Source organism: Cyprinus carpio, chromosome A5 (genome assembly GCF_018340385.1).
Source record: "Cyprinus carpio isolate SPL01 chromosome A5, ASM1834038v1, whole genome shotgun sequence".
Lineage (NCBI taxonomy): Eukaryota > Metazoa > Chordata > Actinopteri > Cypriniformes > Cyprinidae > Cyprinus > Cyprinus carpio.
The window spans coordinates 4,042,615-4,070,448 of NC_056576.1; the positions used below are offsets into that span (position 1 = coordinate 4,042,615).

The 27,834-nt window shown below is 35.7% G+C and overlaps 1 protein-coding gene and 1 pseudogene across 1 annotated transcript; one reads left to right on the top strand and one right to left on the bottom strand.

Annotated features, from left to right (window-relative positions):
* The first annotated feature begins 1,070 nt into the window (after positions 1-1,070).
* LOC122145142 lies at positions 1,071-2,579 on the top strand. The gene is made up of 2 exons (XM_042757290.1): positions 1,071-1,291; positions 2,022-2,579. The coding sequence occupies exons 1-2, from the start codon at positions 1,169-1,171 to the stop codon at positions 2,577-2,579; spliced, it is 681 nt and encodes a 226-aa protein (XP_042613224.1). The 5' UTR covers positions 1,071-1,168.
* A 9,716-nt stretch (positions 2,580-12,295) lies between these two features.
* On the bottom strand, positions 12,296-27,428 carry LOC109093130 (annotated as a pseudogene).
* Positions 27,429-27,834: the final 406 nt, after the last annotated feature.

Below are 27,834 nucleotides of genomic sequence, written 5' to 3' on the forward strand. Positions count from 1 at the left end.
AACACAGTTATGCTGCCCAATATTTTTGTGGAAACCATGATAGTTTTTCAGTTTTCTTTGAATAGAACTTTCAAAAGAGCAGTATTTATTTAAAAGATAGATAGATAGATAGATAGATAGATAGATAGATAGATAGATAGATAGATAGATAGATAGATAGATAGATAACAATTTAAAAGTCTTTACTGTAACTTTTCATGAAATGAATACATAATTTCTGTGTGAACAGAATTTTTGATAACAATAAATCTTTAAAATATTGAAAAGGTTTATAAAACAGAATAATGTCAATTAGAACATTAGAGCATATTTCACCCAAAAATGAGACCCTTTTGTGCAGAACACAAATGAAGACGTTTTTATCAGATGAAAAAAAAAAAAAAAAAAAAATTAAAGGACCTAAGTGATACACACCCAGACTTTAGGTCCACACCTGATCAAACTTTAGTAAAGTTAGTAAACCTGAAGACCTTGATTAGCTTGTTCAGGTGTGCTGGACTAGGTTGGAGCAAAACTCTTTATGTTAGTCAACCTTGACAGACAATGTTCAAAGAGATCTTCTGCAGTATGCTCTGAACATGACAATTCAGAGATGCAGGATGACTGGTAGATTGATGACTTACAACACTGGTGTACAGTCCTGGGCATGGAGGACCAACGTTCTGCAGAGTTTCTATTGATACTTGAGCTCAGCAGCTCAGGTCTGTTTAATTGGGGTTGGAGCTAAACTCTGTGATCAGGACTAGACGGCAAACAATACTGAAAAGAGAAAGACAACCAATATTATGATGTATAATCAGGGATGTGCATATTTTTTTCAGACTGGTTCTCATAAGAGAACCTGGAGATTTGGTTTGGTCCTCACACTGTACATAGCATGACCCATTAAATATAACTATAAAAAATTAATTAATAATAGTTATAATATTATTGCACTTTATTTATTTAGTTTTTTTTATTTATATATATATAAAATAATAAACTAAATAATAATGTGTGATAGTAATATTAAAAATAAAAGGTAGGTCTAGTATTAAATACAAATACAATTATTTTATAGTAAACTTAACCTCCTACGACCTGGCGTCCACATACGTGGACATCACATTTTTAGTTGTGTGCGCCATAAAACCTAATTCTGTGTAATTGGAACCTGTTGTACACAAACATGGACACTTACACTGCCATCTGGTGGGGTCAGAAGAGAAAAACACTTTACACAGAAATTCCAAGATGGCGGCGAACACATCCGAAAAGTCAGGCAGCCGCACCAGACCAAAACGTCCACAAGGTAAAAAATCTAATAAAATTTAATTGTTGATTCTTGTTAAGTTATGCATATTGGTGTTGTATGATTAATATGGCATGACAATTTGACAAATTTTTGTAAAGGTAAAGATGTACTATCTCGCTAAACTTGAAGTACACATATGTGGACAGTGGGACTTATGGCTTCGTTGAAATGTAAAAATGTTAGCAAAAAATGTAACTGTGAAACCATAGGTTTGTGAAGAATTTGTTATAAAAAATCAATTTACAATAGTTTAACAGTATAAATTGACATTGCATGTGTGATAAATTACTTTACATAGATTTTTAGTCGTTAAAAATTTAAAAATGTTAGCAAAAATATAGTCTGGGCAGAATTTGTTAGAAAAACATCAATTTACAATAGTTTACAACAGTATAAATTGACATTGCATGTGTGAAATAAAAACATTGATTTTTATTCGTTGAAAATTTAAAAATGTTAGCAAAAATGTAGTTTGGGAAGAATTTGTTAGAAAACATCAATTTACAATAGTTTACAACAGTATTATTTGATTTTGCATGTGTAAATAACTTTAAATTGATTTTTTATTTAATTTAAAATGTAAAAACTTTAGCAAAAAAATTAGTTTTGGAAAAATTGTTAGAAAACATCAATTACAATAGTTTACAACAGTACAAATTTACGTTGCATGTGTGATAACAACTTTACATTGAATTTTTATTTTATTTTTCTCCTGATAAATTTCCAGGGCATATTCCTTTCAAAGGCACTGGAAATAGTATTGGAGTCAATTGCTGGGGACAACTCAGAGGTAGAGGACTTGTCTGACATTGACAACCCTGTAGAGGATGTTGATTACCATCCTCCACAACAGGAGCCAAGCAGCAGTGAGGAGGAGAGTAGTGGGGATGAAGATCCCACTCCACAGTCCACTAAGGCCAGCCGGGGACGTAAACGTCTCCGTGGTGTAACTTATGCTTATCGTTCAGACCTTAGCATTGCCAAAAAGTGGACGCTTTGGATGCTCATGCACTTCACAAATGTTGCTTTAGCCAACAGCTGGCTACTGTACCGCCAAGATCACACAGTACGTGGCACGCCAAGAAAGGGCATCATGCAATTTCTTGAATTCCGAATGGAAGTGGCTAAGACATACTTGGCCCAGCATAACAATGAACAGGAAGACAGTACAGACCTCTCAGAACAGGAAAACAACACAGACCATTCAGAGCCAGAGAAAAAGCGCACTGTGAAGGAAGTGCCCCACATCTCAGTCCGCAGAAGGGCTAATGCACATCTTCCATAGGTGGTCCAATCTGAAGAATGCAGCACTTGAGTCCAAATTTGTAACATGCAGGTGTTCTTGTGCTTGCAAGCTGCAGGCAACTGTTACAGTTTTTCACAGTGGTTAAGTGTGATCAACTGTTCCCACAGATAAAAAGGACATTCCTAGTTTGGAGTAGTTAAAGTTTTGGGCTGTTGTGTGATATGACCGCTTGTTTCTTATAAATGGTGTTTTTCTATATCCATGTTTAGAAGCTTTGAAACGTATATATGCAACAGTAACAATAAAAACTGTTCCGCACAGTACTCAGGCTTTAAATAAAAGAGATTTGCACTTTGTTACACAATGGTGTATTGATTTTTTTCTATGGATACAGACCAAGTGTCCACATATGTGGACATCATTTTTTTTCAAAAAGTGCTTCATGTTCAAAGATAATATCTGGTTATTATATTTATTGGTTCCTCCTAACCCCAAATAGCTAGAAGAAATCTAAAATGCAAGTCAAACCAATGTTCGGGTCTTAGGAGGTTAAAAATAAAATGCTAATATTTAATACTACTTTCTTTGTTTGCCTCTTTAAGAAGAATCGCTTTATGTATTTTATCCAATTGTAAGTATTTTTGGATTGTAGCGTCTAAAAATAGTTGATTTGGTTAATAGATTATTAAATTGAATAGTTTTATTCATTTTAAGAGTTTTAATTATTTTGGATTTTATTTTGAGCGGGCTTTTGTTTTTGAGTGTTGACGGTTCCAGCTTTAGCGCTGCTGCTGATTAAAGAGCGTCAGTGAATGAATGTCACAGTTTTGCATTATGCTTTGAAAACGGCATGAGATAGCCTATATTTATGCTTTGATTTTGAAATGAAATCTTATATAGTACAGTTTATCGATCTAAAATGGTAATTGTGTATTAACAGCTGTCAACCATGTCGGTATGCAGAACTTGTTTATACAGCGCATTTTTTATTTTGGTCGCGCATGCGGACCTGCTGGACCACTTATGTGCACCCCTGTGTATAATTTGAATTGAACACCTTTATTGTCATTGTATTTTTCTGCATACAACAAAATTAGGAGCACTGCTCCTGACTGGTGTTAGAAAAACAAACATATAACCACAGACAATAAATTAGACTATAAGACTGTACAGTACAATTTTACAAATAAATACAACAAGTGACTGAGTCGTGATATTCACATTGAGCAATCTGAGTAAAGTGAACATTTATAGTATTGCACGTTAGCCAACGTGCAGTACTATAAATGTTCACAGTATGTTTATACAAAGGTACAATTTAAATGGAATGAGTATCTGTAGAGATTTAGTAACTATTGTACAATTGACATATAGTGTATATTATTGCACATTTACTGCAGATATAGTGTTTCACATTTAGTAACCAGATATAGTAATTTCACCTGACATATTATTTAGTGCATTTGTTTGAAGTTTTGATAAATAAAGTGTACAGACAGTGGTATTGCAGATTGACATACTGCATATTGTACAATATTGTATATATTGTATATTGCATGTTGTATAGCAGCAGTATAGACAGAAGATGTCTATACTGCTGCTAAGATGTCTATCAATATGAATGATGTTACTTTTATAATATTAAAAGTTAAACATTTTGATTCATAAATATGCACAACATCTGAAAATGCACAAAGATGAGAAGAAAGCAATGTGTTTAAAGAGAACTTTCAACCCACTGAAAAATAAAAAGCAGTGTTAAGTTGGATGCATTTTATTTATTTTTGTTATTCTTATTCTTGGAATAAATTATAATTACCTTGTGGCTTATCAATGTTTTTCAGTCTCTTAAAGAGAAAATAATTCATTATGATACTATTGTAAATAAATGATATTCATTCCAATTTAATTTTGAAAAATAAAAGAAATAAATATATGTTGTAGGATCAGATGATCCAATAAATATGAAATTTCCCTCCCCCGATAAACTCTAAATTGGGAATTGTAACAATGAACCAGTTAAACTAGAAATTTATTTTGATGATCTTCTTGTCCATGGGATTCAGAAAGACTGGAGTAGCAAAGTTAAAAAACAAAAGAACAAAGAACAACGCCAAGGAACACAGGACAGAACATCGGCCAGATCATCATCAGGGGATCATTTTTAGAATAAGGAAAATAATTCAGTTGCTCAGGAAACGGGAAGTTCTGAATAAGAAAATTATGAGAATGCTAAATTGGAAATTTGGAGTTACAGTCTTTAGCAAATGATCTTTGAGATTACAGACCTCTACTCTAACATCTGAAAAGTTTTAGAAGCAGTTTTAAATTGTACATCCTGTTAGAGCTGCAAACAGGTGTTGCTCAACAGTAAAAACTGCCATGTATGTGTATCTTGGGTGTGCTGTACAATGGTTCTGCAAGGAGATGCATTTTGCAACATATACTGTTGCGAGATGGAACTACTTTCTCACGTATTATTATGTTTTTATTTTATCTTAAGAAGTGTTTTGTAGTTGAGAAACTGCTAAACTGCTTGGGCTACGACTTTAAGATGTTGTAACTGTTAAGATTAAAGTAGAGATAGATTAGCTTGCTTCTTTGAAAAGATGCTGCAATAATTCCAGTGTTTCCCATGGACTTGCACTCTATTTGTGGCGGCATAAATGTGCAAATTCATTCTCTGCCAGCAGCTGTTGGGGTGGTAGAGATCGAGGTTTCCCCAGTAACGCTGTACACAAAGCAGCGCTCTCACAAACGCTGCTTTATCAGGCATTACATTGAATTAAAAATGATATCCAAAATTTCCTGAAGACAGTTGGTTTCCTTTAGAAGTACAGTGATATATAAACAAAAGTGTAGTTTACTTAGTCTTTTCTCATACAACTTGCTAACACCTGTGATAGACAGAAATCAGAAGGTCTCCAATGACGTGCCCACTGCTCCTATCATTCATGAGCCTTCAGTTTGACCTATCCTGGCCATAGATTTGCGGTAACAAAAGCCTCCTCACAGTCTAATAGTCATAATGATTTCAGGAGAGCTCAGAATAAATAAAATCTAACAATTTATTATTATTAATCAGGTAAAATTGTATCATGCCAATTACATAATAAAACAAGTAGAAGCCAATTTAGAAAGGAAAATGCAATTGTGAATCACATTGTAGCCGCGTGGCAACCTGCTCCTTTTACTTTAACTATATGGAAATAGTCAAGTCTTCCACGCAGAAGACAAACAAATTTAACAAAGTCACACATGAAACAGTTATCCTAATTTAACACAAGACACACAGTCTAAAATGTATACTGTAGCATCAATAACCTTTTACCTAAAGGCCCCGATATACTTCAACCGAAAGTGAAGAACAAACTGATATGACGTCATTTCGAACTAAATCAGGCTGAAACGAAGTTCGTTTTGAGTTCGTTTTGGCAGTTCGAAACAGTTGACCAAAGGAAACTTTCTGGGGGAGTTCGTTTTGGCTCCTAAACACCTTTGAGTTTCCATTGGTCAGTGGCAATTACGCAATCGGTGGGTGTGTTCTGAAACTCCACCTTCTTTGACGTGCGATTTTTTTTTCTTTTTATTCATTTCTCATTCAGTGGAGGTCAGGCAACATAGAACAATATCTCCGGCCTAGTCACTAGCAACATGAATACACTGGAGTGCCGAATAGCTGAGTTGGCACAGATATATCCGCACCTGTGCGATCGCTCGCAGAGAGACTTTAAAGATTAAGAGAAGGCATTTAATTGCTAGAAAGAAATTGCAACGAAGCTTGGTGTCAACGACCCATAGTTATGCAAAACGCCATGCAGAGAAACATCATAGACAAGTTTTCCAAAGCCATGAAAAGAATGAAAGGAAAGAGTAAAGATATAAAGTAGCAAGTACCAAATACATGTGTTTCAAATAAATGTTACACCACACTGCTGCTGCTGCTGTTCTTTCAATAAGTGAATTTAAAGAGTATACAATAAATGAAATGCCAAACGAACATACCATAATAAACCTTTGTTTTTATCAAAAGTAAATCATGACACCACATAAAACTTAAAAAGGTGTAACAATTTATCCAGTTTAATCAAATAAATGAACACTAATAAAATAAAGTAACAAACTGATTCCAATATTTTTTTTCCACATCATGCTAAAGATTTACAGGCATTCACACTTCCCATGAAGGACTGATTATGGTTCTTTTTTGTATAGCAAACATGATACTTGTCTCTGAACTGGGCTAGTCATTATTCTTTTGTCTATAATATTCTGACCATTGGTGCCCGTCTCACACCTAGATTGCCTAAACTTCATAATTTCATCGTTGTTGTGTTTAGGGGATACGCGCGAGCGTCACAAGTTATGTTTACATTAATCTACACCCACCTCCAGCAGCGCATGGAACTGTTCGAATACAGTATACCCTCGCTCAGCCTTTTCGAACTTCTTTTTGCCCCCAAACGAAGAACAAAAACTAACTTTGTTTGAAGTATACCGGGGCCTTAAGTATCTCAAAGAACACTTACAGCAAAGTAATCACGTGTTTTTAAAGAATAAACTTAACTAGCCTATGTGCACATGTAGTAGCACAAACAACTATACAGTGTGGTCTATGGGCACAATGTGTTTACCACAATTACATTTTTTAATCATACCAGACAGCAGAGAGACACACAGCAGCGAGAGATCTGGTGCGGAGCTCCAGAGACTCTCACACACTGCATGGGGGGTTTTCTGACTACAGATTCTAAAAAGTAATGTTTTGTCACTTCCCTTATATACTCAAACCAGAAACAAAGAAATATTCAAATCGGTTGTAAAAACATAAACACCTTTTGGTTTGTTAGGTTCTCGTGGCCCCAGGGTCACACCTGGCTTGGAGATAGGTAAGCATTCCCACAGACCCTAAAATGGGACATACCCCTTCCTCAGCAGAACATAATTCTACAAAGGTTTTCAATATTTCTCATAATACAAGTGACTACTGTGAAATTGAGACCATTTTACCAATTGCACAAAGATCTTTAAAATGATACCAAACATGAAAGGGAAACAACATATTTACAAGATATAACACATGTGGCATATGGATATTCTTGCTTTTGGGGGAGAACCAGGGGCAGGGAGGGGAGAGGGAGGAAGGGGGTCATAAATGAGTTGTTTTTTCTCTTTGGAGATCCCTTCTCCAGATCAGTTTCATTGTTTTATTGGATGGCATCTGTCTTGTATGAGTTCCTGAGGAGTTTATTGGCTTCACAAGGAATTAATTTCGTAAGGAAATAATTTGTACATGAGCCTAAGTAGTGGCGACCGGGCCCACCGCTCCTTAAACGTGCACTAAGCGATTTTTGTATTTTTGAAGCTAATCAGCAGTAAGAGGGCATACCTTGTCCTGATAGAGAGAACAGCACTCAATTTGAGTGCACAGGATGCATATTAGCAGATCGACTATAGATTGAGAGAGATGGCAGATAAAAAAAGAGGAAAATATCAGAGAAACAAAACACTAATTACCTGTGTTGGCTTTTGTTTGAATATGCTTGTGTGTCATCTTCACTTGTTTCCGCGATCGTCGTTGCCATGGTTGCATACCTACGTGTGGGGCAGAGATTTCAAAATAGGGGCGAGGTACGGTTGCCAAGAGAGCACAGTGTGCTGCAACTTTATAAAACACATGCAAATAGAAAAAGCAACAGCAAATTAAGAAAACATCTTCCTCAGTTTGACAGTTGAAGTTGCAAATGCTCACAACACAAGCAAATAAAGAAACGCGCTGCAAATACGATCACAACACAAACAAAATTACCCCAACAAAATGAAAATTAACCATGTTTGTTTGTTTGTTTGTTTGTTTGTTTGTTTTTTGTTTTGTTTTTTGTTTTTGTTTTTGGCATATTGATTACAATTTGTATTACCACAGTTGCACAAATGCCATGGTTAAACTATGGTTAGAGTAGTAAATCCATGGTTAATTTGTGTATGATTACAGTAACCATTTTTAGTTTATATATATATATATAAATGTATTTATTAATGAATTAAGTTCTCTGTGTGTGTATATGCTATGACTCCTGACCCCGGGGTCCTATGAGGAGCTGGAAGCTGCCTTAATTGTGCCTGTAGTGGTTACTATATTGATCATATACCATCGTCTATGACTGAGCTGGTGATTTTCCTGGACTGAAAAAATTGGACTGCTTACAGCTTGGTCCCTTGCAGTTAAAAAATCCTCTCTGCGCCCCTGATAGCAACCTAGGTTTCTGCTTACACAGAGCGTTATGTGTGTGTGTACACTGTATATGACAAATATGGCAGTAGGAAAGGTGGAGACATTCTGCCTCAATGCAAATTTTATGCATGACTATAAAATGCTATTGTGACTGAGTTTACGTCTCAGGTTCGCCTAAACAATTTTCAAATAATAAAATAAAGAAAGCGAAACACAGGTATTATATGGACAATGTACTTTTCATTCTTCTTAACTCCAAAGAAACTCACATGGCACAACTGGGTGCTCTTGTTAACATGTGCGTGCCCAAACCTTGCCTACGACAAGCCCAGAGGGACAGAAAAGCAATACACACACAAACGCAACCCTACAGCCTTAACATCAACTTCAAAATTTATGTTACACTATGTTTCGAACACATTCACACTGCAATTCGAGGTGAAGTCTTCTCGCTGTTATTTTTGATTTTATTACTTATGAGGTATTAATGAAACCATTTCCAATGGTGATGCATTAAACTTCTTTTAAACAAGTCTATGAGTATTTTATTATTAATAACCTATTATCTGAACTTGAAGAAAACTTCTGTCGAAGCCCCATAGTGGTCCGGATCTGGCTGAGTGAGCATGGACACCGGGGAAGGATTCTGGAAACATCTGATTACATCTTCTTAATTCAAGAGGTAAGGGCAAATCTATTTGATTGCAACTGCTTGTGAGAAACAAAGATGTGAGTTAGAGGATTTCTGGGTCCTGTTTGGTATATCAAACACAACAATGTATACGGAGGTAGAACTTCTAATGTATGTCCATCATAGACTTTTAATTTACAGTATTTGCCAAGTTTGTGACAAACATTTCATTTAAAAAATATGATATCCAATATACTTGAAAGTAAAGGTTTCGTAAATGGCTATGACAAATCTAAATGCAAAAACAGAATGTGTCTGACAAAAAAACAAAATTACAGAGGAGAACCAATGATCTGATTACATACAAGGAAACTGGAGAAAAAGAAACCAGAATATCAAATATTGCTCTGTATGGATGAATGTGGTGATGAACTGAATACAATCAACAGAAATTATAACATTAATGGTGCATGTTGTTGTGTAGCTGTATACAGTATAATCACGAGAGATCACACTCAAGTAACTCACATGGTTTCTCTACTAGCACTGCATGTCTAACACAACAGTTCTTTTCTTACATGCATACCAGTTTCCACATTATACAACAACTCCCTCTAGTGGCATTTACCATTCAACATTGTTAAGTGAACACAAAATATCCCCCAGACTTAATTGATTACATCTGTACTGCATTTCACTGAACATCACCAACAATATAAAGAGTATTCTTAGTTAATTCACATGTTTTCTGATTTGATTTCTTTTTCTGGTTAAGTATCACCAAATGCAGAACAATTCTCTAATAACCAAGCATGTGCAACATGAACATTTATATGTGCATTAATACAGTTTAACTTAACTTTAACCTATAATTTTCACTTTTAGTTGATCTTTACTTTCTTCTTTTTTTCCCTATTTTTTTCTTTTTTTCTTCTTGCTGTCAGACCTAAAGTTACATAGTCTTTCAACCACAATGGCTTCCTTCTACAACAATGCCTCTCTGCTTGGATGTTGACACTTTCCAGTGGTGGAGCCGAATCTGATTGTTCAGCCAGAATGTAATCTGTAGATACGAGTGCCAAATAAGACACCTCCCAAGTTTTTCCATCATTCAGCTCATAACTGTGTGTTCCATTGTGGCCAATGTGTATTAGAGAAAAACATTTATTTCATAATGACATTTCCCCCCATTTTAAATTCTTATTATCCAATCAAAGGTTAGCTTTTGGTGATTTTTTTTAAATAAAGATCAAAAGGATTAACAATGCAGATTAATTTTCACAGCCTTCTTTGATCATATTTACCAAGGGTGCCGATATTTTTGGCCATGACTGAATATGCATGTATACTGTGTATATTTATTAAGCATATATAAATACAAACACATGCATGCATATATTTAAGAAAAATATGTTATGTTTATATATTAAATATATTAATATATAATATGAAATATAAGAATATAAATATATAAATGCATATACATGTAAATATTTTCAAAATATATACTGTGTGTGTATTTATATATATACATAATAAGTATACACAGTACAGACATATATTATACAAACAAAAAAATTTTTTTTTGGTTGATGTTATTAGTTTTTTGGCAGTAGTAGAGAGTGAGTCACTGACTTTTTTAAGTGTATAAAATTTGATGTAAAGACCTACACTCCCGGGGGACTACTGAAAGATCCGACGCAACAGAGTGCAGCGCTGCACAAGACTTGATGGGCGTGGGCGGTTAGAAACTTGTGTGTGTGTGTGTGTGTGTGTGTGTGTGTGTGTGTGGGATATAGACAGAGCGCATTTAGGCCATGCCCAACGGGAGGAAAACAATCCAACCCTCTCCATTGTCTTTGTATTGTGGGAAGAATGAAATGATTCGCCAGACTCCCACAAATTAGAAATATCTAAACCTAAAATATGTATAAACAAGTAAGTTTTTATTAAACTACGAATAACAGTCGTACGAATTCACATGTACGAATTCTGATGTAGGTCTCTAGTTCGAAGCCATTTTGAAATGAAACATGATCAATATGGAAGAACAGACATGGAACTGTTGCTGCTAAAAGTCAAAGAACTAAAACTAGGGTGATCATATTTTAGTTTTCTAAAAAGGGGACAGTGGGTGTGGGTGGGGTGGGGTCTGGGATGTAGTTGGTTGGTGGTTAAAGTAATACCGAAAGCGCCCACAGTAGTGCAATCTCAAATATCAAAACTCAAAATATGTAATTTCCATAATTTACATATTTTACAGTCACTGTTATGCATATTGATCATGAACACTGCTAAAAAGCTTCCTACCAATGGCCCTTCTTCACAAAACTTATCATCTAGCACATTTTATCATAGGTAGAATGCAAAATGTTTCAATACAAGTGTTTCAGTCAAATGTAATTTATGCAACCCTTGTATCCCAGCCAGTTCCACCACCGATCATTCACACAGAAACTGCATATCTTTATGACATAAAACAAAAAATAAATAAATAAACTGACATCAACTCAACTAGCTTTTTAAATTAGAGAACTTTATCGTCCAAAGACAGCTACAAAACTTTTAAGACTTAAATTTTAACATTTAAGTCTTAATTTCGTAATTTCAGACATTCATAAATTTTAGGGAAGCACTGATCTTAACTTTTCATGGCAGAATCCAATACTGATTTTTAATGCATTTTATTTAAGCAAAAGACAAGAAAAAAAATGAAAATATGAGTAGGAAGAATATATACTTTCTCCTCTTTGTATCTCTGGCCTTTAATGCCATTTACAGACTCTGAAATAAATAAATAAATGAGAATAAATAAATGTGCTGCATGTTTCAGAGTGAAGCGCTGCATTTCATGGGCTGCATTCGAATACATTGAAAACTGCAGTGCATAGGTATTTTTATTTAATTTAATCACATCAATTTAATAATTTTTAAAGGGTTGGTGTCGGGATCATATGAAAAACACTTGAATCGGAAGTGACAAGACCTGGTTAATAGAATACATAAGTCTGTTGCACATAACCCCTATGATAAGCAGTTGTGCTGTTTGAAATCATATTAGCAGGATAAAACCTTATTTTTAGAAAACAATTTATTAATTAATTGGAACAGAAGCATGCATAGTTGTAAGTCTGTGGTAGGATATGGTTGATTTGTTTATTAATGATCATCTATTTATTGCTTAATGAAAGTCAAGCATTAAGGAACAGACTTAACATATTAAACAGAAAAGAGCTGAGATTGGCCGATAAACCCCACTTCTTATTTTCATGCACTGCATCCTCAAACTGACCTGAATAAACAAATCATGGTGTTAATGACAAGTTTAATTAAAAGGTAAGTAGGCTAAACAATTCAATCAGATGTGTCACATCACATTCAGGCTTGAAATGACATTTCACTTTCTTCTAGCCTTTTAGTGAGAAATCAGTTTGGTGAAATAAAATTACATGACACTTACAGTGTTTACTGAGCTTTGATGACTGATAATCCAAAAATAATTTGACTACTGAAAAGAACAGCTGAATAGCAGTTAACAAATATGCATGGAATATGACATTTATTATAGTTATTAGTTTGGAATAAATGTAAATATAATTAAAAAGCACTAAATTTCTTTTAATAAACAGAACATTAGTTAGTTTTTCATTTCTCCTTTATAGTGGAAGTAATGTTCATCTATTTAACTATTTAACCTAAAAGATACATAAAGTGACAGAGAGTATGGAATTTACTTACACACAAACATACACACACGCACAACCTTAAAACAATCAGTAAGGACTTATTATTCAACTCATTAGTTGTGTCCTTTTTGCCGAACAGCTGCACCTATCTGCTCCAGCAGTTTCTCTCTGTTGTTTGAGATGTTTTTTCCAGCGACCTCCATAAGCTCAGTGATCATCTCAGTGCTGTAAGGAACTTGAAAGGTGCAATATTTGTTGCTCCAGGTCTCAATATCATCTGAGGAAAGAGTAAAACACTTAAATGAGAACATAGTTGATGATTCATTATAATTCAACTAGAGAATCTGAACTTGCCTCCACAGTTGACCACATTAAACAGAGGGATGTGAATCACGGTTGGAGTGTTTGTGCCTTTGAACACATAGAAGTCCTTTGGTTTCTTCACGTCTTCACTGGGAATGTTGACTTCAGGGAAAGGGATCTTTAGTTTCTCGCACATCTCAGCAGCTTCTCTCACTGTCTGTAGTTGAAAAGCATAGCAGTATCGCTTCATTAAAAGGGTGAACGAAACATTTCAATTGAAATTAAAGTTGTTATTCACTGAAATCATAAGTTTGAGAATATTATATAATATATTATAGAATATATTATTGATAAATATGTTTAAAATGAAATAATATGCACTTTTGTTTAAATGTTTCTTCCTTCTTATTTCATCAGTTTAAATAATACACAGTATTTGTAATTATCTGTCAATGTTTTCAAGGTTAGTGCGACCTCTGGTGGTCGGAATGAATGTCATGAGGAAAAAAGCAGCACGATTATTCCTGTTGTTTTCTATGAAAGCATATAGGTAGCAAAATTCAATTTAAAATGCACTATGCAAAATGGCAACAAAAAATGTATAACCCACATTGATTTGATATGTGTAACATCCAAGCAGAAATAGTAGCAAAATGATGATTTAAATGCTATTTGTTCTAAATGCATTTAGACTAGTTAGGAACTTAGGATTGCTTTTTCATCATGATGCCATGGGATATTTGTAGCAAAATTCAGTGCAGCTTTGAAAATGCATTCCGAGCTGACCACGCCCACCCTCCATCAATCGTTGCTTCAAGGTGGGGATTGGTGGAAGAGTGTTACGTTTTGATCGTTCTAAACATGGCAGCATGATAAGATCGTTGAATTCACTGGTAGATGAAGTAGAGCATGGTGAACAGAGAAATATATGGCGTGTAGGGATGGGCGTAGTATCGATATATCGATACTGATGTGAGTATCTAAAGTATTGATATTCAAACAAATAACTACTACTTAGCTGAAGTATGGTGATGCATATTTGGCGTGCTCTCCGGGGAAGGGTTCTGAGCTTGGGAACGGCCCGAACCTAGAGTTCCATAGGCAGAAATTTATTTTTGGGCAGGCCTAGGCAAAAGTGAATGGCCCTGGTAGCTTAACTAACGGACGGAGTTGGACTCAATATCCAGGTCGTTTCAATCTTCTTTTCTTTGATCCTATTGAAAAATAAACTGTTGAACACAGTGGAAGACACATACAGTAAAACTACCACATCTCCGTCAACGTCACGAGTGTGTCCATTGCCAACATAGCCTAAAATCATTCACAATAAACCCCAATAAACCCCTAAAACTGTTGCAGACTACAGTAGGTTAATAAAACTGTGAAACTATGTAGAAAGAATCTCTCATGCCAGGTCACTAATACACGTAATACACTAATACGAATGCAAAAAACTGACGTGAACTTGTATCAGTGTCACTCAAGTCATACAACATCAGCATACAAGGCTTCAGTCAGGCTTCAGGAGTGGTCATTCAACTGAGACTGCGCTACTGTCACTCATGGAAACCCTGTGGATTGCAAAAGCTGATTTTAAATCATCAGTACTTATTCTGCTGGATCTATCTGCTGCTTTTGACACTATCAGTCATCAGATCCTCCTGTCTGCACTCTCTTCAGTGGGCATCACAGGGATTCCACTTCGCTGGTTTGAATCCTATCTCACTGGTAGGTCTTTCAGGGTGGCTTGGGCAGGGGAGGTATCCAAAGCACATCAGCTTGTTACTTGGGGTTGGTAGGTGTTTAGTTGTTGGATGGATTCTCTTCTCCATATACACGACATCACTGGGTTCCATCATACAGGCACATGGCTTCTCCTACCATTGCTATGCTGATGACACACAGCTCTATCTTTCATCTCAACCAGATGATCCAACTGTAGCTGCACAGATCTCACGCCCGTTTCACACATAATCCATTTGCAGTGCGTATGCGGTCCGTGCGCGTTACGTATGCGGTGCAGAAGCAGCACGGACTCATTGTGCCTTCACACAGGATGTGTTTGCAGTCCGCTACTGATCTGCGGCTGTTTACCATGAACACAACATTTATCCATTATTTTGATTTCAAATCCAAACGTAGTTAGTCTATACTGAAAGTGCTTTTTCAGCATTGGGATCCTCTTTTTTGTCACAGAACAGTTACACAATCTTTCATAGACATATTCACGTTTATATTTAATTAATATATAATTAATATAAACAGCGTTGTTTATTAAGTTGCTCAAGCAAGTGGAAACACATTTGAACACATAGCTTTCTTGTGTTAGGTTATCACAAATATTTTAAAATAAAACTTATCACTGACAGAAACAGTCGGCTCTCATGCTTTTTACATTTAAATTTTTATTACAAACAGTCCCACAGGTCTTAAAGAACTTGTTTTTCTACTTCCAAAAAGGCATATGTTGACTTGTTTATCTAAAAGTGCACTTTTCTTTGTTTTAAACCTAGCCAAAAAGCCTGTGAAACACAGTAAACTTTAATTATATCTATTTACTGTGAAATTACTACATTTCCGTATCGATCTATGTTCATTTTTAATGCGAACAAAGCACTCACTTTAATTCAGCACATGCAGCACAGCAAAATTAGACTCTGGGCGTAAAACGATCCTTGCACTGCTGCAGATGCGCCACACCTGGAACGCACTGACGTACCGCAACCTCATGCAATGTGAAAGCTCTAATCCGTTAACATGGGTGCAAAAAAAACAAAAACAAAACGCAACGCACACGCACTGCAGAGTATGTGTGAAACAGGCATCAGGCTGCCTGGGGGACATCTCGGCATGGATAAAAGAATATCACCTACAGCTCAACCTGGCAAAGACTGAGCTTCTTGTCTTCCCTGCCACTCCAACTCTACAGTATGATTTCTCCATCAAGCTAGGTTCTTCTACAATTACCCCATCAACTTCAGTCAGAAATCTTGGTGTATTAATGACCAGCTGACCTTCAAAGACCACATTGCAAAGACTGCTCGATCTTGCAGGTTTGCATTGCACACCATCAGAAAGATCAGGCCCTTTCTAATGGAGCATGCTGCACAACTTCTTGTCCAGGCCCTTGTCATTTCTAGGCTGGACTACTGCAGTGCTCTTCTGGCTGGACTTCCATCAAGCACAATCAAACCTCTACAAGTGACTCAGAATGCAGCGGCACGACTGGTCTTCAACGAGCCCAAAAGAGCCCATGTTACACCTGTCTTTATCTCCTTGCACTGGCTACTAGTTGTGGCTTGCATCAAGTTCAAGACATTGATGCTTGCATATAGAACAGCCACAGGCTCAGCACCCACCTACTTCTGCTCACTATTACGACTCTACATCCCCTCCAGAAGTCTGAGATCCACTAGTGAGCGACGTCTTGTGGTACCATCACAGAGAGGCTCAATATCACTTTCCAGAACATTCTCGTTCACCATTCCTGGCTGGTGGAATGATCTTCCCACCCCTATCCGGAATGCTGAATCTCTGACAATTTTCAAGCGACAGCTGAAAACTCGTCTCTTTCAAAGCTACTTGACTTCATCATTAACAAAAAAACTAACAAACAAAAACAATTGTCTTTCTCTTTATTTATTTCTTCTCTTTCTAGCTTGTACTTTTTTGAACAATGTCTAAAACTTGGTATTACAAGCACTTCCTATGTCTGTTTGCCTCTTTAAGAAGAATAGCTTTATGTATCCCCAATTGTAAGTCACTTTGGATAAAAGCGTCTGCAAAATGACTAAATGTAAATACAAGAGAACTGTTGCAACCTGTCCACATACAAAACCTGAGCAGCAGTTAGAACAAAAATTAAATATGGCTTTATTTATTCAGAAACAGAAGTCATTTAAAAAGTTTTTTGTATATTTTAATTTTCATTTCGTCATTTCATCATTCTACATGAAGCTCAAGGCACTGTATATTCCTCATCATATTTCCTCAAATATATAACTAAAGTGTATAAAGTTATTTTATTCAGAAATTTCATGTTTGTGATATTTTACAATTTGTTTTTATTAAATTATTAATTTTTATTAAGAGTATGGTGCAAATCACGAAAATTCTACTGACCTTAATGTATATCGATCACTCCTCTCTTCATTCTCTGCTAATGTCTCCACTGCTAAAAGGACATACTATAACAACAAAATTAACAATTTGCCTAACTCTCGCATGCTCTTTAAAACATTAATCTTCCCTCTGACAGCTGACTCTAACAACTTTACCACAGTCTTCATTAATAAAATTACAAACCTTGGTGCACAATTTGCCACACCACAAACTGTCAAACACATCTTACCAGCAAACATACACTCGTTTTCATCCTTCTCTCCACTCTCTGAGTCAGAGGTCTCTAAGCTCATCCTTTCCAATCATCCTACTACTTGTCCGCTTGATTCTGTTCCATCTCATCTCCTTCAAGCCATTTCTCCTGCTGTTGTACCTGCACTCACTCATATAACCTAGAACACTGTCTTAGACTTGATGGCTGCTCTGTCAATTATCGTCATCAGTTAGGAACGTAGGTGTGCTATTTGATAGCAATCTTTCCTTAGAAAGACACGTTTCTAGCATTTGTAAAACTGCATTTTTCCATCTCAAAAATATATCTACATTACGGCCTATGCTCTCAATGTCAAATGCAGAAATGTTAATCCATGCGTTTATGACCTCAAGGTTAGATTATTGAAATGCTTTATTGGGTGGTTGTTCTGCACACTTATTAATAAACAAACTCCAGCTAGTCCAAAATGCAGCAGCTAGAGTTCTTACTAGAACCAGGAAGTATGACCATATTAGCCCGGTCCTGTCAACACTGCACTGGCTCCCTTTCAAACATCGTATAGATTTTAAAATCTTGCTTATTACTTATAAAGCCCTGAATGGCATAGTACATCAGTGTTTGAATGAGCTCTTGTTACATTATAGTCCTCCTCGTCCGCTGATTTCTCAAAACACTGGCAATTTGGTAATACCTAGAATATCATAATCAACTGTGGCCGGCAGATCCTTTTCCTGTTTAGCACCCAAACTCTGGAATAACCTACTTTACATTGTTCGGGAGGCCGTAAGTCAGTGGAGACCAGGACAACTAGATGATACCCAGATACCCTGTAAAGACCTTGTCTCAGACAGCCACCAGGACAAGACCACGGGAACCAGTTGAGTCCTCTGCACAATGTGACTTTGCTGCAGCCTGAACTGCTGGTTTAGTCTGGCCAGAGGAGAACTGGCCCCTGACTGAGCCTGGTTTCTCCCAAGGTTTTTTCTCCATTCTGTCACCGATGGAGTTTTGGTTCCTCGCCGCTGTTGCCTCTGGGTTGCTTAGTTGGGGACCTTTCATTTCCAGCGATATAGTTGAACTGGCTGCTGAGTTAGTGTTTTTTCTGAAATGAGCTGGATGATGACATCACTGAATTCAATGATGAACTGCCTTTAACTAAAAAAATAGTGTTTACTATTATCATTTTGCCTTATTGACACAACATTTTTCTAATTAATGCTTTACAATTGCTTTGACACAATCTGTATTGTTAAAAGCACTATAAAAATAAAGGTGACTTGACTTGACTCACATCATTAACACATCCTTTCACACTGGTGTTTTTCTCTCAACATTTAAACAGGCTTGTATAACCCCACTTCTTAAGAAACCCACTCTAAACCCAACTCTTTTAGAGAACTACAGACTGTTTTCCTTATACCTTTCACTGCAAAAACACTTAACCGAGTTGTGTTCAACCAAGTCTCTGCCTTTCTCACACAGAACAACCTCCTGGACAGCAATCAATCTGGCTTCAGAAGTGGACATTCGACCGAGACTGCCTTGCTCTCAGTTGTTGAAGCCCTGGCAAGATCGACTTCCAAATGTTCTATACTTATCTTGCTAGATCTGTCCGCTGCTTTTGATACGGTGAACCACCAGTTTCTTCTGTCAACCCTATTGGAAAATAGTATCTCAGAAACCACACGCCAGTGCTTGAGTGTTTTGTGTCTTATATGTCATTTAGGTTGTTTTGGGTGTGTTGGGTGTGTGAGTTGGAAACATCTAGCTACTGGGGTGCCTCAGGGCTCAGTTCTTGGACCACTTCTCTTCTCTGTCTACATGGCATCACTAGGTTCTGTCATTTAGAATCATGGCTTTTCATATCACTGCTATGCTGTTGACATTCAGCTCTATTCTCATTCCATCCTGATGATCCAACGATAGCTGCTCGCATTTTAGCATGCTCAACAGACATTTCTTGTTGGATGACAGACCATCACCTTCAACTCAACCAGGCTAAGACAGAACTGCTTATGGTTTCAACAAACCCATCACTTTAACAAAGTTTCACCATCCAGTTAGGCTCATCAACCATAACTCCTTCAAAAATAGGAAGAAACTTTGGAGTTGTGATTGATGATAAGCTGAATTTCTCAGACCACATTGGTAAAACTGCTTGGTCCTGCCGATTTGATTTATACAACATTAGGAAGATTGGGCCCTTTCTTTCAGAACATGCAACACAACTTCTTGTTCAAGCTCTTGTTCTGTCCAGGCTGGACTATAGCAATGCTCTCTTGGCAGGTATTCCAGCCAGTTCTATCAAACCTTTACAATTAATCCAAAATGCTGCTGCAAGATTAATCTTTAATGAGCCGAAAAGAATGCATATCACACTTCTGTTCATCATTTTGCACTGGCTACCAGTAGCTGCTCACATAAAATTCAAGGCATTAATGTTTGCCTACAAAACCACCACCGGCTCGGCACCCTTTTACCTAAATTCATTACTTGAGAGTTATGTGCCGTCTAGAAGCTTGCATTCTGTAAGTGAACAATGCATTATTGTGCCATCTCAAAGAGGCACAAAATCACTTTCACAGACTTTTTCATTAACTGTTCCCTCCTGGTAGAATGACCTGCCCAATCCAAGCAGGTGGATCCAATAAGCCTCCCATTTCAGCAAGTACGATCCAAGTCACCCCCTCTCCTCTGTAAAAATACCGTAATCCACCTGGATCCATAGATTGAACACTTTGATTCCACATGGTTTGAATGTGGATTTTGATCTGAGTTTTTTCTGTAGATGATGTGTTTAAGTAAGTTGATTTGTATTCGGTCAATATTTATTCCAATAGACGATCTATGTATTTTGATGGAATGTGTTTAATATTTGAATTCTAATTAATTGTTGGTTGGATTGAGATTAATTGATTGTTAACTTTGATGTTTTCTGACTGGCACCTTGTATGGTGTGCATATGCATGCTCATTTTGCTAAGGATATGTGCATATGAATACCATGAAAGGATCGCCATCACTGAAATCCAGAGAAATGATGAGATCAATATTTCTTTCTTTTCTCAGCACTGAGAAGTAGGGTGAGTTCATAAACAGTCCAGTGTCTTCATAGTCTCTGGTCTCACTTTTCAGAAGAGTAGAAGGAATGGATTCATCTAAGAGATCACAGCATGAAATCAGTTTATTTTTCAAATTAAATTGCAAATTTACAAACAGGTCTGTTCTCACCGTTCATGTTTTGGAGAAAGTCATATTTCCTGCCCCAGATCCACTGAACCATGCATCTACAAATGCTGATCCAAACATCTTTAAAACAAATGCCACAGTGGTTCTTAAATTTAGTAAATGACATTGATTTTTTGTTTTTTCATTATCCATGTTGTTTTCAGCTTACTATTTTTTTTTTTTTTTTTTGTTTGTTTGTTTTTTTTTTTTTTTGGAGATGAAAAAGGTTTTTGATGTTTCATTTGTTTCTTCAGCTTTATGATTTAAGAAAAGTTTATTTTGTGGCATCAGTCTGTTTTGGAAGCTTTATGAATCACAGTAAAGCACTTCTCAGTTCACACATTAATCTGGTTAGAAAATAAAAAAGAAGTACATCGTACAAATCAAATAGATTGTACAGACAATTCAACCTACCGAAAGGCCAGAAACTGAACCAACTACGCAAATTATGACACATATCCTTAGTGTATTGCTTTATACACAGTTTTGCAGCTTGTTTATCAGTGAGATTCAGTTTTTCTGTAGGAAAATCCATATGTTTTCCTCCACTTAGCTCTGTAAAAGATGGAAACAAGTACATTTATTGAGTTCTAGTTATCTGACAACATATACTTCTGGTTTGTGTGCCTTTTGTTAATCAGATGTTTTACTGTTTAAATGTTGCTGAAAAGACAAGAGAAATTTTAATTACAGAAATGAAATATATACTCATTATTTGAAATAGCATTTGAGATAAAAACAAAATGGTATTCTTCTCAAATCAAAACTTGCATTTTGTCATTCAGCCATATGACAGTCATTCTTTCTTTCAGCTGACAAAAAAAAGAGTCATCTAGAACATTACAACACACTGAAGAGACTGTACGCCTGTCTCTCACAGCCTTGATTTCATTGCCATCAAACTATCCTCACCGTGTTAAATTCTGGATAATTACTGTTATTAAAGTTAAATAAATGTTTTGGCCATATGTCAGAAACTAAACATTGAGAAATACTGACTGCAGTAAATGTGATAACTAGACTCTTAAATTAACTAAAGTAGTCTCTTCTATATGAATTGTAACACACTCTTACCGTTCAGTGTTTTTCTGATGGATTGATCAAGAGCTGAAGGATCTTTGCCATTCAAAACAGCGAGATTCATGTCCACAAGATCCATTAGCACCTGGTAACACTTTTCTGCATGTGAGGCATTAGGATCTTTTGAAGAAAACACACATTCAACACACTGCAGTATGTCTTGGATGTAAAGTCTTACCGTTCAGTGTTTTTCTGATGGATTGATCAAGAGCAGAAGGATCTTTACCATTCAAAACTGTGAGATTCATGTTAACAAGATCCATGAGCACCTGGTAACTGTTTTCTGCATGTGAGGCATTAGGATCTTTTGAAGAAAACACATAGTGAACAAACATGAACACACTGCAGAATGTCTTGCTTTACATCCCCAAATTCATCATGTTCAGATATCAGGGGTTTCCCACAAGCAAACATACACACAACATTGTGCAAAAGCCATTTAAGATGCTTTGATTTGAAGCTAAAATTAATTTGACGGCATTCTTATGATCTATTCGGTAACAATTTGCAATAAGGTGCATTAGCAATATGTTACAGTATTTATTAAGTTAGCAATGTTAGTAAAAATACAACAGTTCATTGTTAGCTTATGTTAGCTCAGATCCATTGAGTAATATTAACAGATACAACTTTTAATTGTATTAATGTATTAGTAAATGTTGAAATTAACATGATCTAAGATTAATAAATACTTTAAAAGTATTTTTCATTGGAAAATGGAACTTTATTAATGTTACTACAGTATATTTTATACCTAGCAAGTGATATTTAATTAATTATGGGTCACTAACAGTCTTTAAAATCAGATTACAGATTATCATAATTATAGCTCATTTTTTATTTTTCACCTTTATAGAGTTTCACATTTTATTTGTCAGCAGGAAGGACGAACAGATCAGTAGACGAAAAAAATAAAACTTATCCATACATAAATGCAGCAATGAAAAGAAATGCTTTACCTTTCCTAATTTCATCAAACATCTCCAATTGCATTATATGAAATAAATGTTCAAAGAAATCTGGGGGGTAAAAATCAAATGGAAACGCAGTTCACATGACAATGAAATGACTGTCAACTTTAGGCAAAAGTGAATCTTAAAATGCAGCTTCACCTTTTATTTTTTGCCAGAGGAATTTCCTAATCTCGTCTCCATCAGCTAAAACGCTGCCACACAGAGCTGCAGGAAATACATTTATGTTTAAAAGTGTTTAAAATAAATGAATCAAAAACATGATTTTAAAACAAAATATGCAATATAACAGTATAATGCAGGGGTCTCCAAACTCGGTCCTGGAGGGTCGGTGTCCTGCAGAGCTCAGCTCCAACCCTAATTTTTAAAATATGATACAGCTAATTTAGGACACAATAATTAAAAATAAAAGTTACAGGCAGGTGTGTTGAGGCAAGATAGAGCTGATCTCTGTAAGACTGAGTATTTTTTATTTTTTTTAAATCACTCTGTAGTGAGACGTTTTATGTTGTAAAACTCACTTTGCTGTTATAATGATAAATGACTTTTATCATTTCTAACTGTAATGTTGCAAATATTAGTAAACTCTCCTGTGACAGAGTTTGTTACCTTGCAGATACAGCATGTCCATTTCATCCTGAAGTTTTTTCTTTGAGCCATTGTCAAACTGGCTCCCGAAGCTGGATGTTTCCACAAATGCTCCAGTGAGAGAATAACCAGCTTCATGTGGACTGATCTCAAACCAGGGGTCTGCAGACAGAAAACACCTCCATATAACAGCTGACACGAGCACAAAAACTCACTTTAATTCGTTCAGACACCAACACAGACCTTTCTCGTCCTTGCACTGTTTGTATTGCTTGTCGATCACTGTGTAGATGGGAAACGGGTCTTTATTGTGCTGGTCCCACTGATGTGTTGGTTTTCATTCATTGCATAGATGGGAAATGGGTCTTTTCTGAGCATATATATATATATATATATATATATATATATAAATAACATCTCAGAGAAACTTTACAGAATGGAGTCCATAAGAACCCACAACTCTTCATTTTTTCAGTGAGTGAGATTTTATGACGATAACAAGAGTAAAAAAATTAATCACCAATTCATTCTCAGCTATGCTTGAGTTCAGTTCAATTCAGATTAGCCTTTAAATCTCAGATTTTCAAAATGGTTTCAGATTTTGGACCCAGCTTCCTATAGCAGACTATGGTAATAGTTATGAATATTTACAGACCTCTTTCACATATTCTGTGACGATCATCACTGCCCAGATGTCAGTAAGTCTGTAGTGGTGTTTTTGTTTTTAATATTTCTTCAGTTTGGCCAATGCGTTTCCCCAGCTGACTCCTGGACCGCTGAGTCTCTTGATGATTTTGTTCTTTTCACAGTCTCTAGTTTGGTGGTGGACCAGTCTGGTTCTTGGTATAAGGAGGCCATGCACCTTCAGAGAAGAACATACTGCTCTCATTTTTGACATTTCAACCCAATTCATCTCTGTGTGTTTATGGTTTCTCAGGGTTCGTACCAGGTGGATCCAGAGACTCCGCTCAGATAAAGGAACACAGTCCAGAAGACCCGCTTTATCAAGCTGAACCAGGGATCCCAGCAAACCCACCATGGCTCTTTGTCCTCCTCCAGAACCCAGTAATGCAATGTTTGGCACTTCATCCTGAAATGCACACAATTTGACTTGGGAAACATTTTATGTTCATCAGCAATAACACCATTTTTGTCTTTGTCTTTAAATAAATTCAAATTCAAATTTTCTGAAGGATGAAAGATCTACCTCAGCTAATGCTGTAAACTATGTATGGAGCCCAATTACTTGCCCATTATAATAGGTTAAAGGTTATAATAATTTACAACAGAGTCCAAACTATTAAATTCAACTGCCATTTATTTTTAGATATAATAATAAATACTCAAATAAAAAAATTAAAAATTGTATGCAAACATTTAAACTGTACACAAGGCAGCTTGTACAAAAATTTAAGTCTAAAATTGTTTATGCTCCAATTCGTTGTTGAATTATAATTATTTACACAGTAGCTGTCATAACTTGTTTTCATGACAGATTTGTTTGCATTAAATAATTAAGTCATCACTAACACGTTAAGTAAAATGCAGTGCATATATTTAGTGAAATGCTCTTCTCTAGATTTCATTTCTCTAGCTGGGCTGTGGATACTGAATGACTTTCCTGAGGTAAATGTAATGCTACTTGACATTTTGTTTACATATTGATGTCTTTCCTTGATTAAAACAGTGATTATGGGATTACACAGTTTATTTCCTGCTGTAGTAAAGAGTGAAGGATGATCGCGTCCATTTGCCCTAGACAGCACATGTACGTCTGCAAGATGTCTGTTAAAGATCGCTTCATCTGGAAAGCATCAACTGTATACAAACAACGTCTGTAAGATGTCATTTTTACATACATTCTAAATCATAAACATCTTAAAGACGTCTTCTAAATGTCTATTTGACATCTGATAGGAAACGTCCTATACACGTACTGCAGATGAGCAAACACTCTAAAAAAATACATCTAGCAGATGTAAATGCAGACGTGGAACAGACGTCTCTGTGATGTACGTGTTCTTTTAGGGGCACTGCCGTTTTAACTGAGGGGTTAGATCCAAAAAAATCCTTCTGTGGGATTTAATAATTAGTATCAATTTGTTAAAATGAAGATATACCAAACTAGAAGTGTTACGCAGATATATTTGCTCGGTACACATGCATGCCTACAAAACCGATGTTTTACCTCACTGCAGTATATCTTGAGTTCCTGCAGACTTTGAAAAACAGTTTTTCTCCTTTCGAATACAAACTCGTCCTCCTTTGTATGTAGAGTGTGTGCGATTCTCACCTCACCACTGAAGTGGAGACATAAACAGACATACTTATATTTATATATTTTTTTTTATATTAGATTTTAATACAGTTGGTGTTATGTTAATTATGAAAAGCTTGCAGAATGATACAGTTCATAATAGACGTTAACTATGTTTATTGTTAAATTACTCAACCCCTCAATTACTCAATTATTATCAACTGTAATAATTTACAAATGTAATCTTTTATAAAGATACAGATTTTCTTTTCTCTAAAAAAATGCATGTATAATGTCAATATAAAATATAATGTTTCTGAGTAATTTGTTTTATAATACAGCTATGTCATAATTATTCGACCCATATTCATATTTGCTGTTTTAAAGTTGCTTATTTGTACAATATGGTACAAAATAGTGTTTAAACACAATTAAGCTTTTGGAAACTCTAAAGTTGAGTAGCACATATGGCCAAAAGGCTCTCACAAAAGCTTTAGAGAACTTTTCAGCGGAGACTATAAGACAAGCATGGCCAAGAAGAACACAAAAGGCTGACCTGAATATGCTATAATCTCTGGTTCAGGGATCAGCCATAGAATTGTTCAGTCAGATTTAAATCTCATTGAAAATATTTGGTAGAAACATAAAATCAAAGATTATCCGTGATCTGGAAGCTTTTTAAAGCAGTAGAGGGGTGACAGAAGCTTCCAAGCACTTAAAAAAAATTGCACAAAATTTGACTTTTGGTGGTTCAATAATTCTCAGAATCACTCAAATGTGTGTTAATAAACTTTCTCTAATAGTTTACTGATGCTTTGGTCAAATTGTTTTCATAAAATTTTGATTGCAAGCGTATAATGCTGGAATCTGAGAAGGATTACAGACCTTTCCTGGAGTTTAGATGCACTCATCTGTAAAACAAGATGTCAATATTCAAGTTACACAATTCTGCCTGAAAAGTTGCTAACAGGGGTATATATTTATAGTCTTTACTGGTGTTTAAGTCATTGATATTGGCCACGTTTTCTTTATAATTAAAGCTCATTATTGGAAAGTGCTGGATTCATTTACATTACATTTACATTTACATTTAGTACACATTTAGTACAGACACTTTTATCCAAAGCAATTTAAAAATGAGGACAAGTGATAGTTTTCACACACTCATAGGAACACCCACCTGGAGGGCAAAACGAAGCTTTGCTCCACTGACCGCCATTTATTTTTACGCAGTTTTGCATTAAGTGTTTGCATTAAGTAGTAATGTATTAAAATGCAGATATTAAAAGGTGAAATTCAGTAATTATTGACCTTATTGATGATGTTGTACAGGATATTTTGTACAGGAAAGCATATGAACCCAGAATATATACATAACATGCAAAGTTTCACGTTAAATGGTTTCCCGTAGAAAACCATTATAAGGAAAAAACTTTTTATTGCCTGATGTAAAAGCTTGAAAACATGTACTCACTGTTCTAGTGTAGTCTTGTAAAATACTGGGATTCCCCATTCACAACAGCAGCTGTTTTCTCTCAAATCAGGCAGATGTTCTTTTATAGGACTCTAGATTTCATCATAAGGGGTGGAGATTATGAATGTGGACTTAAGACAAGAAAAAAAGTTCTTCCCCATAATTTATTTGTAACTGGAGGAGAGGGTGGCAGTGAAAGTCATATTTGTTCCGGGAGTAGTTTGTTTGTGTGTGGGTGATATTTGTTCCGTGACTGATTTGTAATAAAGTTATATATATATATAAGATAAAGAAAACACACTAGCTTCTCTAATCCTTTTGTATTGTATTTTTTTATTTTTTATTTATACAATTAAAACAAAAGCAAAAAAGGCATCTAGCACTAGCTTGCTTTATTCTTTTCCTATTCTATTTTTTTCTTTTTATTTATTATATGATTTAAAAACCTTGCTACGTGTACTTTGTTCTATGTTGTTTTATTATTTTTTTATTGTATTTTTTTCTTTTTA